Source organism: Monodelphis domestica, chromosome 5 (assembly GCF_027887165.1).
Source record: "Monodelphis domestica isolate mMonDom1 chromosome 5, mMonDom1.pri, whole genome shotgun sequence".
NCBI classification, from domain to species: domain Eukaryota; kingdom Metazoa; phylum Chordata; class Mammalia; order Didelphimorphia; family Didelphidae; genus Monodelphis; species Monodelphis domestica.
This window is the reverse complement of record NC_077231.1, coordinates 288,307,564-288,328,490: the sequence shown is the minus strand read 5'-3', so window position 1 is coordinate 288,328,490 and position 20,927 is coordinate 288,307,564. Positions and strand designations below refer to the sequence as shown.

General features: G+C 42.0%; 2 protein-coding genes across 3 annotated transcripts in view; one reads left to right on the top strand and one right to left on the bottom strand.

The window, feature by feature from the left end:
• Positions 1 to 3,619, top strand: part of ANKRD28 (ankyrin repeat domain 28) — a 198,939-nt gene extending 195,320 nt beyond the window's left edge. For both annotated transcript variants that reach the window (XM_007505124.3, XM_007505123.3), the window contains exon 28: positions 1,654 to 3,619. In XM_007505124.3, coding sequence (XP_007505186.1) covers positions 1,654 to 1,940 — 287 coding nt within the window. In that variant the 3' untranslated portion in view covers positions 1,941 to 3,619. The remainder of the gene's footprint in view (positions 1 to 1,653) is intronic.
• Positions 3,620 to 18,193: 14,574 nt separating this feature from the next.
• The window catches only part of BTD (biotinidase), a 24,648-nt gene continuing 21,914 nt past the window's right edge, over positions 18,194 to 20,927 (bottom strand). Inside the window, exon 4 of the mRNA XM_001379984.5 lies at positions 18,194 to 19,897. Within this exon, the coding sequence (XP_001380021.2) occupies positions 18,743 to 19,897 (1,155 nt within the window). The 3' untranslated portion in view covers positions 18,194 to 18,742. The remainder of the gene's footprint in view (positions 19,898 to 20,927) is intronic.

The window sequence follows — 20,927 nt, the reverse complement described above, 5'->3', positions numbered from 1 at the left end:
AAGTGGAAGTGTGCAAGGAGTGAGTTCCAGGTATGAAGCATGAAATATTTGATAGCACTGAAAGAAGAGAACAGGTACTCCATTCTGGTTTCCCCAGAACTCATTAAAAACAAAAGTCTTGGACATCGTGCTTGGAGTCAGCCTTTTACTTGGCACATTGGGAAGTTAGAGTGAGTTGTGGCATGGCTGTGAGACCAAAATGGGGTGGAGGAAAAAGCCCAGGCTGGAAGCCAGAGGGACCTGGATTTCCTATATAGTGTGATTTTGTGAAAATAAGGAGGGGCTTGGACTGGGTGATCACCAAGGTATCTTTGGAGCATTCATGATCTTCAGCAGAGCAAAAAGAGTAGAGATGGGATTATGAGGAACAGTCCAAATAGGGCCTGTCCTTGATGAGAGTTAGGGGGCTCCAAGAGGTAAAAGTGAGCAGGGGTAACACTATACATGGACGGCAGACACCAGGGCTAGAGATAAAAGGTTATGTACAGAACTTGGTTGAAACCATATAGCTCAATATAGATGCCTGATAGAGACCAATGTGTCTTCCAATTGGAATCATAGTATAAAGGGCTTCAGATACCCCCACAGGAAAGTTTGCTAATCATATGAATATAGCAGAACAAAGGGCAAGGGGGGAATTCTTCTTCCATTCTTATCACAATTGTCAAGTCAAATGCAGTTGTGTGTGGTTCATCAGAAAATGGGCACAGTATGGAATGGTCATGCACCACCAGTAGGAGTGAGACTGAGTTCTGGTGTCGGTCTTCTGCCCAGTCCCCTACTTTTCAGAGTAAATAATAATTTCTCATGGATCTGTTTACCTCCAGAGACAAATCAAAAGTTAGGCATTTAAAGGTCTTCATGAACAAGCTGTCCCCTTCTTACCTTATCGTTCTTATACTTTATTTCTCTCCACAGTCTGCCTTGTGACCCAGCTACACTGGCCTGTTTCTGTTCCTTGTACCGAATAACTCCACCTCCCTTCAGGACCCCGACTATCTCCCATTCATAGGCAGCTTAACCTCTTCCTTTCTTTGCCTCTTAGTTTTCCTGACTTCCCTCAGAACTCGGGCCAAACCCTCCCTTCCTGCAGGAGGACTTTCATGGAACCCTAGCTGCTGGTGATAATTTTCCATCTACTCCATATAAATCCTGTATTTAAGCTGATCTTTACATGTTGTCTCCCTCATTAGGGGATTAGCTTTTTGAAAGTAATGACTTGTTTTTGCTTTCTTTGTCTCCTCCATCTTTAACCCAGTGCATAGCACATGGAAACACTTAGAAATGTTTAACAACTGACCTTGACTAACTCCATGACATGAAACAAAAGTCACTGAGCTTCAGTTTTCTCATCCATACACTGAGAATTGAGTTAGATCTCTGAAATCACAACTTTTTAACCTGCAATGTTCATGCTTTTAAAAAATTAAGTAGGTTTAAATGTGTATGAAAATGTACAAGATAAAAAGGATAAAAGGATTGTGGTGCATCATCACCAGAAGAGGATAACAATCCAATAAAATCATAGTTTCATTAGACTATAAAATTGAAGTCCTTTGTTTTTAGGCATATATTAAGATTAATGACCTATGATTACTGAGAAACTTTGAATTAAATTTATTTTTAAGAATTTCATTTTACATTTCATTTTAGGATATACCCCAGCTCTGGCCTGTGCTCCCAATAAGGATGTGGCTGATTGTCTAGCCCTCATTCTGGCCACCATGATGCCTGTTTCATCAAGTAGCACAATACCATCCCTAACGTTCAGTGCCATTAACCATTTCTCTAACTCCTCAAAAACGGTGACCTTTGACTCCTTGCCAATCATGCGGAGTGAACATAGCTCTTACTGCAGTTTCAACAACGTTAGCGGGGAAGATGGCTATCCTTACACAGAAGATGACGAGCTCAATGATTCCGATTCGGAGACTTACTGACAGGCTTCTGTGGATGTGTGAAGACTGAGTCCCTAATGTTTAAAAAGAAGGCTTTTTTCGGGAAAAAGCACTCAGAGTTCAAAAATAAGATCAGCTTAAAAGAAAAGAGCTAATGGAGGATGATCCACACACTGACATGTAGAGGAAGAGTTTTTAAACACAAGTTTTACAAAAGGAGCTACTTGCCTAAAGCCTTGAAGTGGACTTGAAATTCAGAACTAAAAGGACCATCTAAACGACTTCGTTTAATTTGGTTTTGAGGTGGAAGGTGTAATTTTGGAACACTTAAATATGCTGGTCTGTGTAGACAAGCAACACTATTGTACAAGAAAAAAGGACACTACATTTAAATCTTATCAATAAAACTAATAGAATTTGAAGGCAATAAAAGTTTGGTACAAGTAGGCATTGTTGCACAGCAAATTGCCAAAGGACCAAATAACTTAAAGGTTTTTTAATCTAATAACTTTTTGTGGAAACTGGAATATGTTCATTGAAAACTTATCTAAACCAAACTTTAATATTTCTAAAAAATGAAGTTCAAATTTGGTTTTAAAGTTTGATTTTTTAAAAAAAATAAGCAAAAATCTGAAAGCCTTCTGACACTGTATTTAAATGTACAATGAGAGAAAGCAGATGTATTTTTAAGTTTGTTTTTTTCTTTTAGATAAAATTTTAAAGAAAAATTGTCATACTTTTATAATGTTAAAATTGAAAACCAGCTAACTGATGCAGTCAGGGTGATACATGTACAGTGTAAAAAATAGGGGGGAGAGGCCAACACAATTATTGTTGCACAGTTTTGAAGGTTATGTTTAGAATCTAAAATTGAGCTATTGTTATTTAAAATGTGTTGAAAAGACTTCTACAAGAGAGGGAAACAAATTGGAAGGTCATTTCTTGACACCCTGTTGCAGCTGTCTGGTCCTAGAAAATGGATTTTTTTTCCCAATAACTTATCCACTTTTTTATAACATGTACATTGGTTACCGAAATTATTTTTATTCCTCCGTATTGCATTTATTTTCCATTATTTAAATCCTAGAATATGATTTTTTTAAATGATCAAAAAAGAATATCCCCTTTTACCCAAAAGTATAATGTCAGGTTCTTTGGAAGAATTATTTGTTGTATAACATTTTAAAAATATGATAAACATGTAGATTCTGTTCAGACATGTGTTTTATAACACATCATTGTTAAGGGAAAGGAGGAAGAGGGTGGGAGGGAGTGGACTGCTGGAAATTTCTTGACAAATAGAAAAGTTTCACAACTTTTAAAGGAAAACTAAAGGTTAGACTATTAGGAAGGTAACTATTTGGTTCTGCTTCAAGTGAAATTGCTCAAAGACATGCAAAGTCATCTTGCATTTCCAGAGGAAGTACAATAAGTTGCAGCAAATTGATTCCCAATTTCAATTTATCCTTTTTTTTTAAATCTGGAACTGGAAACCTTAATGCCATTGTAAATTATCAGCTGGTTTTCTGAACATCAAGTGTGAAAACACAGAACAGTATTTTGATCTATTTGATAATTTTGTGGGGTTTTTGAAGAATTAATGAGCATGTACATAGAAATAGTGACTGCTTGAATACTGTATTTACTTGCACTCTTTCAGTACATCAAGATTCCTGTATATTTTACGGAGTATAATAAAACCCAGATGTGAGTTGTATTTATATCTGTGTACATTACCTAAAAACTGTTTTTAAAGAAACTTATTTCTAGGGTTTTGACTACTTCTGTCAAGTTTTTTTCTTATGATCTTAACTTTTTTAATTGTCAGATGAGATATAACAGAAATGATACCTTTGGTCTTCTACTTTTCCTTTCTACAGAGAATATGCATGACAAACTCAGCTTGGCCATTAGGGTAGAGAAGAAGATTGGCTTTTTAATGGACAGTAAGCAATATATATTCTATATATGCATCCTTTGAAAAGTAATGGGATGGTGGAGAGTCTACATATATTCATTCCCATCCTTTATAGTCATTTCTGTTGAATGTCTGGAGAGAGGGCCTGTTATATACTTATGTTAGGTTTGTAAAGAACCATAGAGGCCATCTACTTATCTAAGCACCTCCACGATTGAGAAACACTCCCCTCCCTCCCCCCTTCGAGATCCAGCTTCTACTTGCATATTCCTAGAGACTGGCAATTCACAATACTTTACAAGACTTGTCTTTTCCTTTTCTGAGAAGCTCTCAATTTATTTGAAGGATTCCTTAAGCAGAAATATTCCTCCCTCTCACTTTTACTCTCTAGCTGGAAATCTCATCCAGGCCACTCTTCCTCACAACAATCTTAAATCTATTTGAAGAGATGCCTATTACCTTAAATTCTCTCTAATCTATTTTAAAACAAAACAAAATCAACCCAGCATACCAAGTCTTTATTAAATGCTTCCAGTGTGCCAAGCACTAGTAGTACAAAGACTTTTAAAAATAAAAATCTCTCTTCTCAAGGAGTTTATATGCTATTCTAGAATATAATATCTAAATATATACAGGACTGATATAAGGCAAGTCACTCTCTCTCAAAGGACAAGCCTTAGGTGACTCAGTCCTCTTAGAGCATTTCTCCTGTAAAACCCAGGGTGACATTTCCTGTTGTGGATTAAATACGCTTTGTAAAGAGTAAGTCTCTTTATGGAAATATAAATACTGTTTATGATTATTGCCATTATTACTCACTGAAAACAATGCTTGAAGAAATCCTGTGTAAATGAACTTTATCCATCACCAGAATGTATCTTAAAAAAGGTAAGAAAGTCATTTTAAAATGTTTGAGACAGGGATAGCTAGATGGTTCAGGGGATGGGGAACCATGCCTGGGAACAGGAGGTCCTGGGTTCAAATTTGGCCTCAGACAGTTCCTAGCTGGGTTACCCTGGGCAAGTCACTTAACTCCAAATGGCTAGCCCCTATAGCTCTTCTGCCTTGGAACTGATACTTATCGATTTCAAGACTGAAGGTGATTTTGTTATTTTAATGATTGAGACAAGATCAAAGTTTGTCAAGAAGAAATGTTTTATTTAGTGACCTGAATTTATTTTCTGTTAGGCATACATAAATTTATTTAAGTCTAGTATTATAGACTGTGTAATCTGAGAAATATAGTCTGGAAAATTCTTGTGGGTAGGAACCTTATTTTACTGATCTTTTTGTTCCTTCTCTCTCTATAACCCTTTCCCTGAGCCCACACCTGTCCTATCCATGGACACCATTTCTTTAAAAGGGGTGTCCAAATTGAATTGGCACAAAGCAAAATAATTTTAAAGTTTCCTGGATTCCTTTCTTTTAGAAAAAAAAATAACTGATAAGGAGTTATCTGGAGTAGACATTCCAGGAGGCATAGTTGAAAGAAACCTAGACTTGAATCTCACCTCAGTGTGACCTTAAATCACTGGAGCCCTCCCAGCCTCTGTCTCTTCTTTGTGCAATGAGGAGATTAATCACTTCCATCTCTAACGGGATGAAGAGCAGAATTTAATTGCCATATTTCTTTCCAATGTATTCATAAGATAATCAAATCACACAGGGTTTCAAAATAAGTCCATTTGGTCTACTTACAACTTGAACCATTTCCTGAATCATTTCCTGACTGTTGTTTGTCATTAACATTCTTAGAGTTTTATTTTTATTGACTGACTTTTTATGTCACCGTGCATTTCTGAATATCTATCTCTTCTTCTGATCAAGCCCCTATCTCTTGTAACAAGCATTTTAAAAGAAAGATGGAGAAAATGCAGTTCAGTGAAATGACCTACCATATTCTCTAGGCCTGATATATATGTGTGGGGTGTGTGTATATGTAGATAGATAGATATGTATACACACCCTTTCACAACAGTAGCCCCTCACCTCTGCAGTGAAGGGGGAGGGAGATACATATTTTTAATTTTTCTCTGGAGCCACAGTTGGCCAAGTTTACCTTGTTTAATTGCATGGTAATATTCCATCACATTCATGTGCCACAATTTATTTAGTTGTTAGCCAATTTGTAGACACCTACCTTGTTACCAATTCTTTGCTGCTACAAAAAAAAAAAAGTGCCTCTATAACCATGTTGGTATATGTGGGACCTTTCTTTCTATCTTTACAGATTACTTGACAGAGTCATTGAACCAATTCATAGCTACACAGAAATATTAATGGAACTCTCTTCCCATAACCCTCTAACATATTTCCACCCTTTGTCATCTTTGTAGAATTGAAGGTTGGAAATTTGACTCCTCCCCTGTTTTGATTTACATTTTATTAGTGATTTGGAATAATTTTTCAAATGATTATTGATAGTTTACAATTCTTTTGAATGAATGAATAAAGCAGGAATCAAGTGCTTTTGCTATGTGGCAAGAGGAAAATTATTCTAAGCCTCTAGAGATACAAATACCCCAAAAAAAGCCAGATAACCTCTGCTATCTGAAGGAACTTACATTCTTGTGGTATGTGACAACATATAACGGAGACAGAAGGGAATGTTGCAGTAGCATCACAATATGGAAGTGATCTGGAAGTGGTGTAGACATCCAATTCCAGAGTGCTCCTAGGTTCAAGAAACAAGGTTCCAGTGGGAAGACCTGAGGAGGCTTGAGAGGGCAGGGGCAGAGGTGGCCTGGTTTGGAAAAAGAACTTCATCTCTGCTATCATTTAACCAATCACACACTTATACAGCAGTTAGATGACGGGATTGTAAGGATCAAATGGGGGAATTGAAAATGCTTACTTAGCACAGCATCTGATACACAGGAAGTGTGTCAATTTTATTATATCAGACCCTTGGGATTGTTCTCAATTAAAAGTCCCTAACCCAGCAGTATTGATTGTGTGCAAAATCTTCAGTTTTCTAAACTCAAAATTATCTGACACTTGTGACCTTTTGTGTTCTTTGCCATAGTTATGAAAGGCTTTAGTTTCCATTCCTTAATGCTAAAAACTTTTAGCAGGCATTAAAAGTGTCAAATTGCTTCCCAGTTTGTCCAGTTCTTTTCAGTTCTTCCCCAAGTAGCTTTTGGGCTTGGGTTATTAAATAGTGGGTGACTGGGTTTGGTAGTTCCAGAATCTTTCTTATCTGTTCCACTGGCATATTTTTCATTTTTTTAAACCATGGCCAAGTATCTTTTAAATTGTTACTGTTTTGTAATATGGTTTGTGATCTGGTAATGCTATTACTCTTCCATTCTTCCTTCTTTTCATCATTTCCTTTGGAATCGTAGCCTTTCAGATAGATTTTGTTTTTATTTTGCTTAAGTCTATAAAGTAATCCCTTGGTTATTCAATTGGCATACTAGTAAATATGGAAATTAATTTAGGTCATGCTTTTATGATAGTGTTACAACCCACCCATGAACATTGAATATCCTTGCAATTGTTTATTATTCTTTAGGTAATGTTTTATAATTGCATTTATAGAAGTTCTTGTGTATATCTTGGTAGATTGACTCCCAGGTATTTTCTTGGTTTTGTAGTTTTGAATAGCATCTCCCTTTTTAAAAACTGCTCTCAATTTTGCTATTGCTATACAGAAATGCTGATAGTTTTGTGGATCTCTTTTGTATATTGCTACTTTACTGAAGCTATTATCTATTTCTTTGCTGATTCTCTGGATTTTTCTAAGTAAAAGTTTTCTACAAATAGGGATAATTTTGTCTTCCCTTTGCCAATGTTTGTGACTTTAATTTCTTCTCATTAACATAAATTCCTAATCTATATAATTGGGAGGCCATTCTTCCTACTTCACAGGACTCTTGTGAAAATAGCACAAAGTTTTATAAAAATGTTATTGTATGCCTACTATGCATTTTTGGTGGTCTTTACTATCTACCCTTTCTCTGTTACTTTGGGTAAAAAAAGAGTGAAATCAAATATAGGAGAGGAGAAAAGTGAAAAATTAGGGCATTGATCTAAATCTCAACAGCCACAGAATCAGAATTCCCAGTCTACACAAACATTTATCCATGATACCATACATCTGGCCAATCATGCAAGTTTATGTGGCACACCTCTGACGAGTTGCATATGGTATGGGCTGCAATACTTGAGTGGGTCCAGGATAGGCTCTCTCTTGGTGCAGCTGGCAACTTATCCATGTCTGCCTGACTTCACTGTCTGTTGTGGTAAGTACAATTGCTTTTTTATGAAGTGTTTTCTTAGCAAAAGGTTAATTCAAGATTGTGTTTTATGCCCAGAGTGGGAAACCTTAGCCCAGACCATGTGTACCTCAGAGCGATACTACTTTATTCTCTTCAGATAAAGATCAAAGAATAATTTTCTTGTTGCTGAGTATATGGTGGTTGTCAACTTTTGAAGGCTTGTCTATAAGAAATAGGCTGCCATAGCCAAAGTATAATTTATAACAATCCCCGTGATTCTCGCTGTCAGGAAGCCTGGGTTTTAATACTCATGGTTGCTTGGTGATACAGTATGGTCATGAATTATGAAATTATAAAACAGTGCTCTAAAGGGCAATGGAAGGAACTAGGGTTAACCTAAGGGTACCTGCAGTTCGTGTAAATGGCATCAACCGTAACACAATGTGATCAGAAATGGAAGATCCTTGACGCCAACTGAAATATCTAGAAATAAAATAAGAGCAAAAAAAGACTTGCATCTAGATGGAAGGAAGGCTTACATTTCTTATGGTAAGGCAAAATAAAGGAATTGTTGGAACTGGTTTTATCAAGCGTGAATTAATGATAAAGCATTTATTTAAACACTAAGTGTCATCTACTGTGCTCAACACTAGAGATTCATATTCTAAGACAGATAACCTACTTTCTCAGTTACCTTTTACGAAGGGAAGAAAACATGGCCACATGGAGTCTAAAGGAAAGGTATTTTGATTGGTTCTAGAGGGGGTGAGAGGATACATAAAGGAATGTATGAACACAGGAGCAGTGGCAATATTGAGAGGGTTCCAAAACTAGAAACCATGAAAGGGAGGGTATTGCACATGGAGTAAAATGATTGATGATAAATAAGGGTTGGGGAAAACAACAATGAAACCAAAGGGAAACAGGCACCAACTTCATACAGTGGGCCACATGAAGCATCTGTCTGTCAGGACAGTAGATCTTGGCCCAAAATGGGTAATTTCTCCAGGGCACAGTCCTCTGGTCTGACTGATAAGTAAAAAATTCATGTCACTGACCACTTCATCATCTTGTTGCACACTAGTCCTAAAATATTTGCAAAAAGATTCCCAGAAAACTATTTGCAGTTCATGTACCAACATGTTACAGGAGATGAACATTCCACAAAAAGTTCAAATTTGTAAGATCTTCCAAATCTAGGCATCATATGCAATAAATAATGTCAATGAGAAAATGGCATACAATTAAAATAGTTTCTACCTGATCTAAACAAATTACTTAATGCCCCCCATGGAAAAGTAAGAAAGGGCATGGGTACCTAATATAAGTTCATGCACGACTTTAATAGAAGGCAGCAAAAAGAACCTACAAACCATCAATAGTTTAGAATATATCCTTATTTGTGAAATCCCATAGAAAAGGGTAGTAGATGATAATGAGCAGTATTGTCTCATAACTCAGCAAGAAGCTTTGGAGCATTTAAATGGCATCTAGGGGAAAGGTTTGCTCAGCTTTTAAATGACAGGGATTAGGGAAGATTACAAATGCTGGAAGGGATGTTGAAAAATAGGGACACTAATGGTGCTAGAGCTGTGAACTAACCCAAACATTAGGGAACTACGGCAGTTTGGAACTGTAAAAATTGTGCATACCATCCGACCTAGCAATACCACTACTAAGTAAATATCAAGGGAAGGACTTCTATGTACAAAAATACAGCACTCTTTATGGTGGCCTGAACTTGGAAGTTGAAGGGATCCCCATCAGTTTGGAGTGGCTGAACAAGTGGCGACATGATTTGGATGATACCCTTGAATTATAGAAAATGACAAGGGGGGGTTCAGAAAAGCCTGAGAAGACAAATACAAAGTGTAGTAAGCAGAACCAGGAGAACACTATGCAGTAACAGTAATGTTGTAAAAATCAACTTTGAAAGACTTAGCTAGTCTAGTCAAGATAACCCATGATAATTCCAAAGGGCTCATGATGGAAAATGCTATCTGTCCACCTCCAGAGAGAACTGATGAACTCTGATTGCAGCTTAGAGCTTTTTTTTTCTACACTTAATTTTTCCTGGCCCTTTTTTTTTTCAACATGGCCAATACAGACATGTTTTACATGATTTCACATGTATAATGGGTATTGTAACTGCCTTCTAAATAGGTGAGGGACAGGCTAGAAAGAGAATTTAGAAGCCAAAAAAATTTTTTTAATCGATTTTTTAAAAATTAAAAGACAGGGACTAGAATCATAGATGAGAAGGCAAAGGTGGCCTTGAAACCTGTACCTTTGTAAGGAATAATCGTATCAGTGAAATTATGGGTAAATTGAAGTGCTGAATATAATCGGGTGCTCCCTTTCTCTTTTCCCTTCTGTTATTTCATTCTCAGAACCTGCCCCCCTCACCCTTCAGCTGACCATTTGGCCTCCTTCATCTTTTCACTTCTATCCCCAGCTTTATTTGCCTTCATGATTCCTCCCTTAATTGACTCTAATGAGCATTTCACCATCTTCTCTGTATTGATAAAATTCTATTTTAAATGCACAAAATGAGCCAGGATACAAAGAAAACCAGATCTATTGAAATACAATTATTAAAATATTTTTTAAAAAGCAGGTTTTACAGACCTGGAGTTAAACCCTGATTTTGAAACACCCTAGAAACCAGACAAGACTAGTTGAGTACCGTAGACCCTTCAAAACATAACTTTAACCAAAAAGCAAACCCTTGGATTCTTCTGAAGTTTTAATTTTTTTAAATTTTTCTCTTAAAGGCCCAGGCTATTTCCAGTGGCCTCAGCGTTTTGACTCTTATTTCAAAACTGTGAGGTTTTTCTTTTTTTTATAACATGTATGTTAGTCTTAAGATTTTAGAGATGGAAAGGACATTAAAAAAAAGAGGATCTACTTTGTTTTGTTTTGGGGGGGCACCAAGGTGGATAGAGCACCGGATCTGGAGTGGAGTCAGCATGCCCCACCCTGGGTAAGTCACTTTACCTGGTTTGCCTCCATTTTCTCATCTTTCAAATGAGCTAGAGAAGGAAATGGCACACGCTGCAGTACTTTTGCCAAGAAAACCCCAAATGGTCACAGAGTCAGGCAGGACTGAGTAACATTTTGTTCAAGTATGAACATGGAGAATTTAAAACAGCACCTTCCACGTGGAGGAAGAGTCCCGATCGAGTATCTAATGTACGTTCTGTAGTTTCCTTTTTTTATTGCCCCCCAACCAAGGCCTCTAAAAGTTGTTAAAAGCTCTCTGCCAACTCACTACCTCCCCCACGTTTTCTAGAGTTTGATCTACAGAGGAAGGAAAGCAAGCCCAGGCACCCCGGCAGCCTTCCTCTGAGCCGAAGCCCGCGTAGCTCTCCTGGGTGCTGTGCCCTCCTCCTTGTTCTTCGTCTCCGCTCTCCTAAGTGCTGTGGGATGGAGATGGAGATACAGGATCCCCTGAACTTTCCTTTTTTTTTTAACCTCTACCTTCCGTCTTGGAGTCAATCCTGTGTATTGGCTCCAAGGCAGACGAGTGGTCAGGGCTAGGCCATGGGGGTCAGGTGACTTGCCCAGGGTCACCCAGCTGGGAAGTGCTGACCTTTCCTTTTGAATGCTGCTCCATTTTTATAATAAAATATTTCTAAAGTGCTTACTGTGGACCAAGCACTGTGCCGATGAGCGTTTTACAAGTCATTGATCTCATTTAAGCCTCACAAAACCCCTGAGAGGTCGGTGCTATTCTTATCCTTCCCATTTTACAGATGAGGAAACTGAGGCAAACAGATTAAAGACGTGTCCGGGGTTACAAAGCCTTCTGAGCCTGAATTTGAACTCCATTCTTCTGAGTCCAGGCCCCAAATGGAAAGCAGCCACGTGCAAATCCTGCGTGGGATCTGGAGCTCCAGCGTGTTTTAATGCTTGACATGCCAAAAGCTGGGAGGAGGTTCATGAGGAGAAATCAGTAAGAAGGGATGACTGTGGCAGAGGGAGACACAGGAGCTCTGTCTTTCTCAGAGCTCAGTCCACAGGGCCAAAGGCCCAGGCCGGGCTCTCTCCCAGAGCAGAGAATCAAGAGAAGAGGCTCTGGAGGAATACCAACGGCACAGAAGGTTTTTCTTAGGCCCTTTGGAGACCACGTGGTCACTTTATGTAAGAAACTCGTCTTCATCCTAGAACATGTTAAAGGGCCTCCCTTGTCCTCGACTTTTCTTGTATGTCTTCACAGGGAGAACAGAAATGTTTGGGGCTCGTGTGCCATGCTAATTTAATTTCTGCCCATTTTCCCATAATGCCACGGTTCAGAACATCTAGAGACAGTGTGGCACTTCATCGTGGCAAAAATCAACATTCCGCCTGCTCTTACCATGGGCTTGGGGGGGAGGGGGGCCGCGGTTACATTTTTAAAAAGATCCAGACGATAGAAATCGCTCCCGTCTCAACAGACGCCCGAGCCCGCGAGCTGCGTTGGACGACGCCCCTTTCGTTCGGAATTTCCCCAATGGGGAAGGGTGCCACCCACCCTCTGGGGCTCGCAGATGACATTATATGCTGTAATACGCATTGTAGAAAAACTACGTGTATTGGCGATAATGGGGACTCGTATCTGGGAATGCCAAGCAGGCCCATTTGGCTGGGACACGGAGCGTAAGAAGCCGACGGGAGCCGGAGTTTGCATTGCATTGGTGAGGCAATAAGGCACGATGGAAAGTCCTTGAGTGGGAGTTTCATAAGGACACGCTTTAGGGAGAGCCTTGGGCAGCCGCCCAATGGACAGGTAGAGGGAGCCTGGAAGTCTGGAGCCAACGAGTGAATGGGCTGTTGGCGGAAGGGCCTAGAAGGGGGCAAACGTGGGGGTGACGCGTGTCGGAGGGAGAGGGGGGGCTGGTCCGATGCGGGACTGCCCGGATGGAGGATGACTCCAGGGTGCCAGCCCAGAGGCTTCAACAGGAGAGCGCGTGCCCCATGGGCTGTCTTGAGGGGCACAATGGCTTCAGCCAACACTTTTAGTCTCACGATTATTTCCAACCGTCCCTTCATTCTGTGTTCCAGCCAGATGGGCTGCCGTTCCCTGCCTTGGGTGTCCTCCATGCCTGGAATAAGCTCTTTGAAGGCTCGGCTCAGGCACTGCTACGTTCCCTTCCCTCCCCAATGGCGTGGAAGCTTCCTGAGGACGGGCACTTGTTCATTCTGCCATCCTGTCCCCAGCCCCCGGGCCCACGGTGGTAAGGACTCAGTAATGACTACTGGATTGGCCTGGGCCCACCGTAAATATGTTTTGATCCTCAACACGGATACCGTCCCCTGAGGGAAAGAATGATGCCATTTACACGCCGGCCCTGCACAAGGATCTCTTGTTCATCGCCCAGTTCGACTTGCAAATGTCAGGATCCCGGCAGGTCTTGCCCCAAATAGGGCCTCCATTTAGAGGGAATGCGTGTCACAATCGAGCTTTATTCTTTTGTGAAGTCGTTGAGAATTGGCATGGTGGCCACTCTTTGGGAAGTAGCCCTTTGAGCACAAATGCCTTTCTGTTGTTTGTGAATTGTGTCTTTATGGGATGAAATATTTTCCTGGGTTGAAGATTTCTAGTGGTTCAAAATCTTAGAAAATCAACGTATTCCTTGAAATATTTGTCCTGTAACGCCTACTCCAGGGCCTTTTCCATGGAGGCCTGATGACTCAATGCGAGTACGCAGGCATTACACGGAATTTCTGGAGATTCCAGGACTTTAGCCATGGAAGGAACTTCCTTCTGCAAAAAATCCTGTGCTGGAGACCCAGAGAAGTCACGCCGTGGGATAAAAGGAGGGGAATTATGAGCTGCCCTGGTCCCCCACAGTTCTTATATTCTGCCCGTGGGGAAGTGGAAGGCGGGGTACTGGCCCTAAAACAGAGCGGGGAAGGCAAGGCAAGCTGAGGTGCCATTGTGTGACACGAGATCAGTTTTGCCAAGAAGACTGAACTGGAGCTGACGGTACCAGAAGCCTACGGCTGTTATTGGTGAGACTTCCAGAATCCAACATAGAGCACCTTTCTTCCCTGACCACAGGGGAAAAAACCCGTCACCCCGGATTCCTAATATTTAAAAAATACAGCCAATGAGGAAATTTGTTTCACTTGACTTTGCATGTTTCTTACAGGGAATTTGTTTTTCTTTTCTAACCAGGTTGGGGGACAGAGGAATCAGAGAAGAGAAAATAGATTTCTGTGTATTAAAAAATAAAATTTAAGAACCTTTTCTTTAAAAAAATCCTTTAACATTTTTTCATCATGATCAGTGCAACATTTATACTTGGCATGAAAGGATGGTTCACCAGCTGAAGAATAAATGAAAATATATAATTTCAATAAAAGTCTGACAAAGTGCAATAATCATAATTTTTTTAAACACACAAAAACCAAGTAGAGAGGGTTTCTCCTCCACCCAAAAATATCTACCATGAGCTAATTCAACAAAATATGACAGTTACACTTACACCAGGTATAAAATGGATGATCTTTTGGTTTTTACCCTTACTTTCTGTCTTTGCAATAACTCCAAGACAGAAGGACAAAGACCAGGCAAATATAGTTAAGTGACTTGCCCAGGGTCTCACAGCTAAGAAGCATCTGAGGCCAGATTTGAACTTAGGACCTCCCATCTCCAGGCTTGACATTCTATCTGCTGAGCTTCCTGGGTGACCCCAAGGATGATCTCTTTTCCTGTTTTTATTTGATACAGTAGGACAGGAAATAAATATTAGCATTAACAGTGAAAAGGAAGAGGTCAAAATATTTGCCAGTGCTATGATAAAGTATCTAAAAAATCCAAATAAGTTAGAACAGCAAAAATATAAGATTAGCCCATGAAAATCATTTTAATTTTTATATGCCAGCAATAAAGATTAGGAAAAAATTCCACTTATGATAGCAAAAACCATAACCTATTGGGAATTAATCTACCTAGAAATTATATAGGACCTGTATAATGGCAATGATAAAACTATAATGTCTGATTTAGAAGAAAACAAATACTTGGAGAAGCAGTCAGTATTCATGAATAAGTTGGCTTCATATGGTAAAAATAATTCTGGAAAATTAGTTTATATATTTAATACAACACCAATCAAATCACTAAGAAGTTACTAAATTCCATCCAACCATAATGAAATTATATGAAAAAATAAATAGGCAAAAATGGTACCATAGGAAAAAACTGATAAGGATGGTCTTGCCAACCCCAGATAACTTTAAGATGGAGCAACTAGGTGGCTCAGCAGAAGAGTTCACATTTAGCCTCAGACACTTCATAGTTGTGTGACCCTGGGCAAGTCACTTAACCCCCATTACCTAGCTCTTACCACTCTTCTGCCTTGGAACCAATACACAGTATTGATTCTAAGACAGAAGGTGGTAATGGGTTAAAAAAAAAAAAAGCTAAACTCTCTAATCTGGAAGTGAACAAGTGTTAATTCTTGGAATCACTGAAAATACTAATCTTCAATGAAATTGCAAAGGTTGTATAATGTTTTCCAAATATGACATGACTTGTACTCAGCACAACTCAGGATGGATGAGATTAACAAGATACAAGTGCACACATTGCATGTTGGGATCTCAGATCTGTTTCAAATCTTCTGTGTTCCCCAAAATCATATGATCAAAACTCAACGCAGCCCAAACTTCCTTTTAATCGATTCCCAATCAGTTCGTCATGATCAATTTCCCATGAACTTCCTAGATGACAAGACAATGGTTTGTCAGAGGCAAGCCACGAGTCATCAGATTTTTTTTCCCTGAAAATGCCAATTTATTGCTTTTGACTGCCCCTATCTTGCTTTCACTGTGTTCTACCCTCTGGTGCTACATTTTTGTAAAACAGTTTTTTCTATGTAGCTGTTATCTTTGGTTCCTGTTTTTACTTTATGAGCTATTTCTAAATTATCAGGAAACTGAAATAAAGTCCACGAATCCCCAGCTTTTCTGGAGACAATTCTCATTTAAACAAGTTACATTTGTACTGGAGGGTTAATGGTTTTAAATGGTGGCTTGAGTCCCAGTGCTATGGGTGAAACACTATTCTGCATTTCATTTCAGAAATATAGACCAACACCAAGAAACAGAGACCATCTCACTGGTAACCCAGCTAGTGCCTCCTCATCCCAGCAGCTACAAGATCCTTGAGCGTTCTCTGTGCTACTCTGAAGGCAATCTCTTGCTAGTCTCCTTCTCCAGACCTCTATCCATCTCCGTCCCCTGAAGCCGGGAGTGCTGTGGCTCAGAAAGGAAATGAGAAAAAATATTAATTTAATGGGTCCTCCGCTCTTGGTCTCAGCACCTCATTTGGGGCCCCTCCTGGGCTGGGATGACTTCAGGGTTTCCCTAAGTTACTCACTCCTCCACTTCCTGAGGAGGGACCTCATCCAGTTCAGACGTCTTGTGCTCAGTGGTTTCTGGCAGGGCCATAAGATACTTTAGACCCACTGAAGAAAGCAGCCACAAAAGGCAAGTTTGCAAGGGCCAGGCTCATGTGCAGCTGCATGGCTAAGGCTGTAAAAATAGCTTTTGAGGAGAGGCTAAAAAGAACTCCTTAAGTGGGCTACAAGTCTCTAGCCTTGGACTGTCCCAAGATTTCCTTGAGCCTATCAGTCAGCCTTGAGCCGAGGCAAAAAATATTCTTGTATATGAGAAACTAAAAAAGCCTTTGTACCCTGAATGTAACAGCTGGTGGCATCAGGGTGCAGCTGCGCTCCCTCCTTCCCGTGCAGCTGCATCTTTATCACTTTTTATGAATCATCTGCCATTGTTCTGTGTATTGTTGAGCATGAATTTTCTATGTAAACTGAACAGCCTTCAATAAATCAGGTTGTTTTTCAGTCATTTAATTTGTTTCTGATTTTTTGACCCAATTTAGGGTTTTCTTCCCCAGCTCATTTTGCAGATGAAGACACTGAGGCAAACAGGGTTAAGTGACTTGCTCAGGGTCATACAGCTAGTACGTGTCTTCCTGATTCCAGGCTAAGCATTCTAGCCACTGTGCTCCCTAGATGCCCAATAAATAATTCATGCCAGTCCTTAGATAGCGAAGCCATTTCATACCTAAATAAAAGTAAGGCAATCAATTTCCCTCAACAAATAACCTGAAATCATTCCATTAAAATGTTTATTAGGCATCATTTTAAAATTGCCTTTTAAATGGCTTTGAAAACTTTGACCACAATAGTAAAGGATCAGAGTTTTTTAAATGTGTTCACACATTACATTTATTGTGTATTCATATTACAGCAAAAGCTGCAATTTCACAATTGTGCCTAAAATTCTTGGCATTCTCCAACCCCTCCACTGTCAGTCTTGCTTGGCTTCTTTAAGAAAGTGAGGCTTTGGAACAGGGCGTGTAATTGAATTACGCCAGCGATTGAATTACAGATGGGTCCAGGCAGGGGAGCCAAGAAGGTTAAGGGATTGATTAGTGCCACCAGAAGCCCCCCGAGGACACCAAAGCCCCCCAGTTCCAATTCTCACTCTCACGTCTGGCCATCCCTGCGGTTCCTCCTCTCACTGACTTTTTTCTCCCTTGTGACATGGCTGGTTTACATTTCCTGATGCCAGGTCTTTGCTCATCCATCCTTCTCTCGGAGAGCATTATTGTGTCGGGTTCAGTTTTCATTCAGAGGTGACACAGCTGCTGCTCCCCAGCTGTGGTATCTAAATGCTTTTCTACTTCAGCCTGAGCAGGAGAGAAGGGAACGGGATTGGGGCTCTCTGGAAACCAAGATTTCATTTGCCGAGTGTGCTCATTACTTTAAGAAATATTCTAATCTTCTAAAATACTGTTATTTGAGTGCTTCACCTAATAACATGAGGAAAAAGCCAACACACACCACTGTGTGAATGTACACAAGAAAATGGTGCTGAACAGTCAGTAGCTTCTAAAGGACATTAAAAATGGCCCACGAGTGACTTGAAACTATCTCTGGAATTCGTGTTTAAAGGAAATGGAGCCAAGAAAATCCACCTGTGATAGGACTTCTTTCATGGTGCCAAATGGCATCCCAAGGGAGACTCTAGCTTCAAGGGCAGCATCCCTGTGCTTGAGGGCATTCCATGCAGTTGTAAACTAGGGCTCAGCTGGGGTCCCTCTGTGAGGAGCCAAAGATGGAATGACTGAGGAAACAGACTCAATCTTCTGAGCATATTGATTTATTCAACAATCCGGGCCAAGGGCCCAACAAATCGGGAGAAGGCCCCTTCCTCATTCCAGGGCTGGACCCTCCCCCCCCCCCAGAAGAGACAGCCAGACTTTGTATCCATTAAAAACAATCCAATAAGATCAATTAGTTAAAAGGAAAGATTTCAGCATCCGATAATCTGATTTCTAGTTGCATGGAAGAGGAGGCACTTTCCAAGTTGGGCTGGGACGGGCTGTTGGTCTCAGCCTTCAGGAAAAGGTCTCCCACTCCTCAGGAAGCAATCAAGGAGCATGGAAACAAGAACGGACGCCTCGGGCTGGGGCAGTCTAGCTTCCCACACCGTGCCATCGAGTTCTCTCCCAATTCCCACAATAAAATAAACTTCTCCGACAAGACGGAGTTTGGTCCCCGAATGCCGAGCCCCGCCGGCCAGCTTCTCACCCCGTGCCCTGCAGCTCGCCCTCATTTCCGGTTTCCACTTGAATCCCAGCCGTGTATTTGCCAGTGAGTGTGCCCCGAGCCCAGACTGAGCGCCTCTTTCCATTAATCCCTCTCGTACCAGCGTCCGTACAAAGCGGCTGTCACTAAGCCCGAAGACAGCTGGCTTTTCCTCATGAAGTAATGGCCGCCTTCCCAGCCCCGCTGGCCTGGGGGCTGCAGCGTCATCCCAGAGGTCAGTAACATGGGAAACACGAAGGCAGTGCTGAAATTCCCCCGGATGTGGAAGTCGAACTTCTCGGTGGCCCTGGGCGTCTCGTGGCCGCAGGTCTCCCAACGAGGGCCGCCGCACTTGACCAGGGCGCACACTTGCAGGTAGTAAGTGCCGTGGACCGTGTGAAGGCCGTCGAGGACCCCGAGCGCGTAGAGCTCGTCAGACAAGCCGCGCCTCCGGTAATCCAGCTCACAGCACAGGGCGTTGGCACAGACACGGAGGCGGCCTCGGTTCTCCCGGAGAGGCATGAACGTGAAATTGTCGTACATCATCTCGCCGTGAAACGTGGCCGGCGTCTCCAGGGCTCCTTCCAGTGGGTCACCGCACGGAGTGTCTGCATCGCCCTCACAGGTCCCATCATCCCACGAGAACCTTCCGTGGGACTCCCCGAGGGGGCTGTTCCACTGCGGGCCTCCGGCCCCGGGGTCAGCCGATATATTGGCTACTATCAGTTTGCCTTTGAGGCTCTCTGTGTTGTGGTACCAGAAGGACCCGTGAGGCGTGTGGATGCCGCTGCTCGACATGCGCAGAAGCGGGTGGTGGAGGTTGGCGGCCAGAACGTTGACATTGAAAGCCACCGCGAATGCTTGTTGAATTTCTATTCCGGCCAGCAGGGGGAGCTGGTCCATCCACGCCGCCGGAAACACAATATGTTTCACCCCCAAGTCTGTCACGAGCCGCACGGCGGGTTCAAAGAACAACATGTCGAAGCAAGTAAAGGTGCCAATCTTGCCAGCAAAAGGTGTCTCGAAGATGCTGTGGTCCACGACCGAAGGGGTGTCGAAGGAGTATTCAAAATAGAGGTTCTGCTTGCGATAGCTGGCGACAAGGGTGCCCTTATCGTCGAAGACGACGTTCGTGTTGAACTGGTACCGCCCATCCGGCGGGCATCCCGGGTCAGTGCCGTTGCAGGGCTGCTTGGTTCCCAGGTTAGCCACCAGGAACAGCCGGCCCCTGCCGGCCAGGCAGCTCAGGCGCTGCAGGACCTGCGGACAACACGGGCAAATGAAAAATGAAAGGGGGGCCGGCAGGACGCCCTCATCTGCATTCTCTCTGCTGAGAGTGTTCTGGAGCAGCCGTCCAAAGTGGCTGGAGCTACTCCAAGCTCTCCGTCTAAAAGAGCTCTCTGCTGTCTCAGGAGAAGGGGATGCCTGTGTGAAAATAATCATCCAAGACTTTGGGAGAGAAATAAGAGTTCGTATTTAAGAAGGCCGAAATGTGGCTGATCCATTCTTTTTCTGACGCCTCTTCCTCAACTGGTCAACTAATAAGGCCTGAGCTGGGGGGCCAGAGAGACAAAGAAGGGCCCGGAACAGCTGCTGCCCCCACGAGCTCCCTGTCTAAGGGACCAAGGAAAGGGTCCATCCAGAACAACAGAAGGAGCCTGGGAAAGGGGGGGGGGGGGGTTGGGGATGGATCTGGAGATGGAGCAGCGTGGCCATGGGGCAGACCAGGATGGAGAGAGCATGGTCCAGGGAAGGGTCAGACCCAGCCTTTAGCCACCATCATTCCCTGACTCTTCCTGTGCTACATCTGCACTAAGACAGGAATCGTTTTCTTTGTCATCCATCCTTTACACCACAGCCATCTGTCTGAAACTCTTTGGAGATGCAGGTTCCTCTTCAGGCCGGAACTGGATCAAATGACAGGAATTCCCTTTTCACTTTGATCCTGAAACATGTTTAAAAAGAAAAAGCCCAACAAAAAAAGGCCAGTCCTTGATGGGCCTGGGGAATCCTGGGACTCAGCTCTGGGACACCACACCGAGAGGCGAGGCTGGGTCACTGTAGGAAGGCTGAGCTCTCTCTTGGCTCAGAAATGGGTCTCCCACAACACCCACTGTGGGAATAAGTTTGGTACAGAAAGGGACCCTTTGGAACGTTGCAAGCAAGTTTGAAGGACAGGAATGTGACAGCTGAAAGGAGCACAGAGGCTTGTGGGAAACAGAACAAAGGAGGGGGTCTTGGCTCTCTGGACCCGGTGAGAGATGGGATACGGAGACCAGAGCTCAGGACC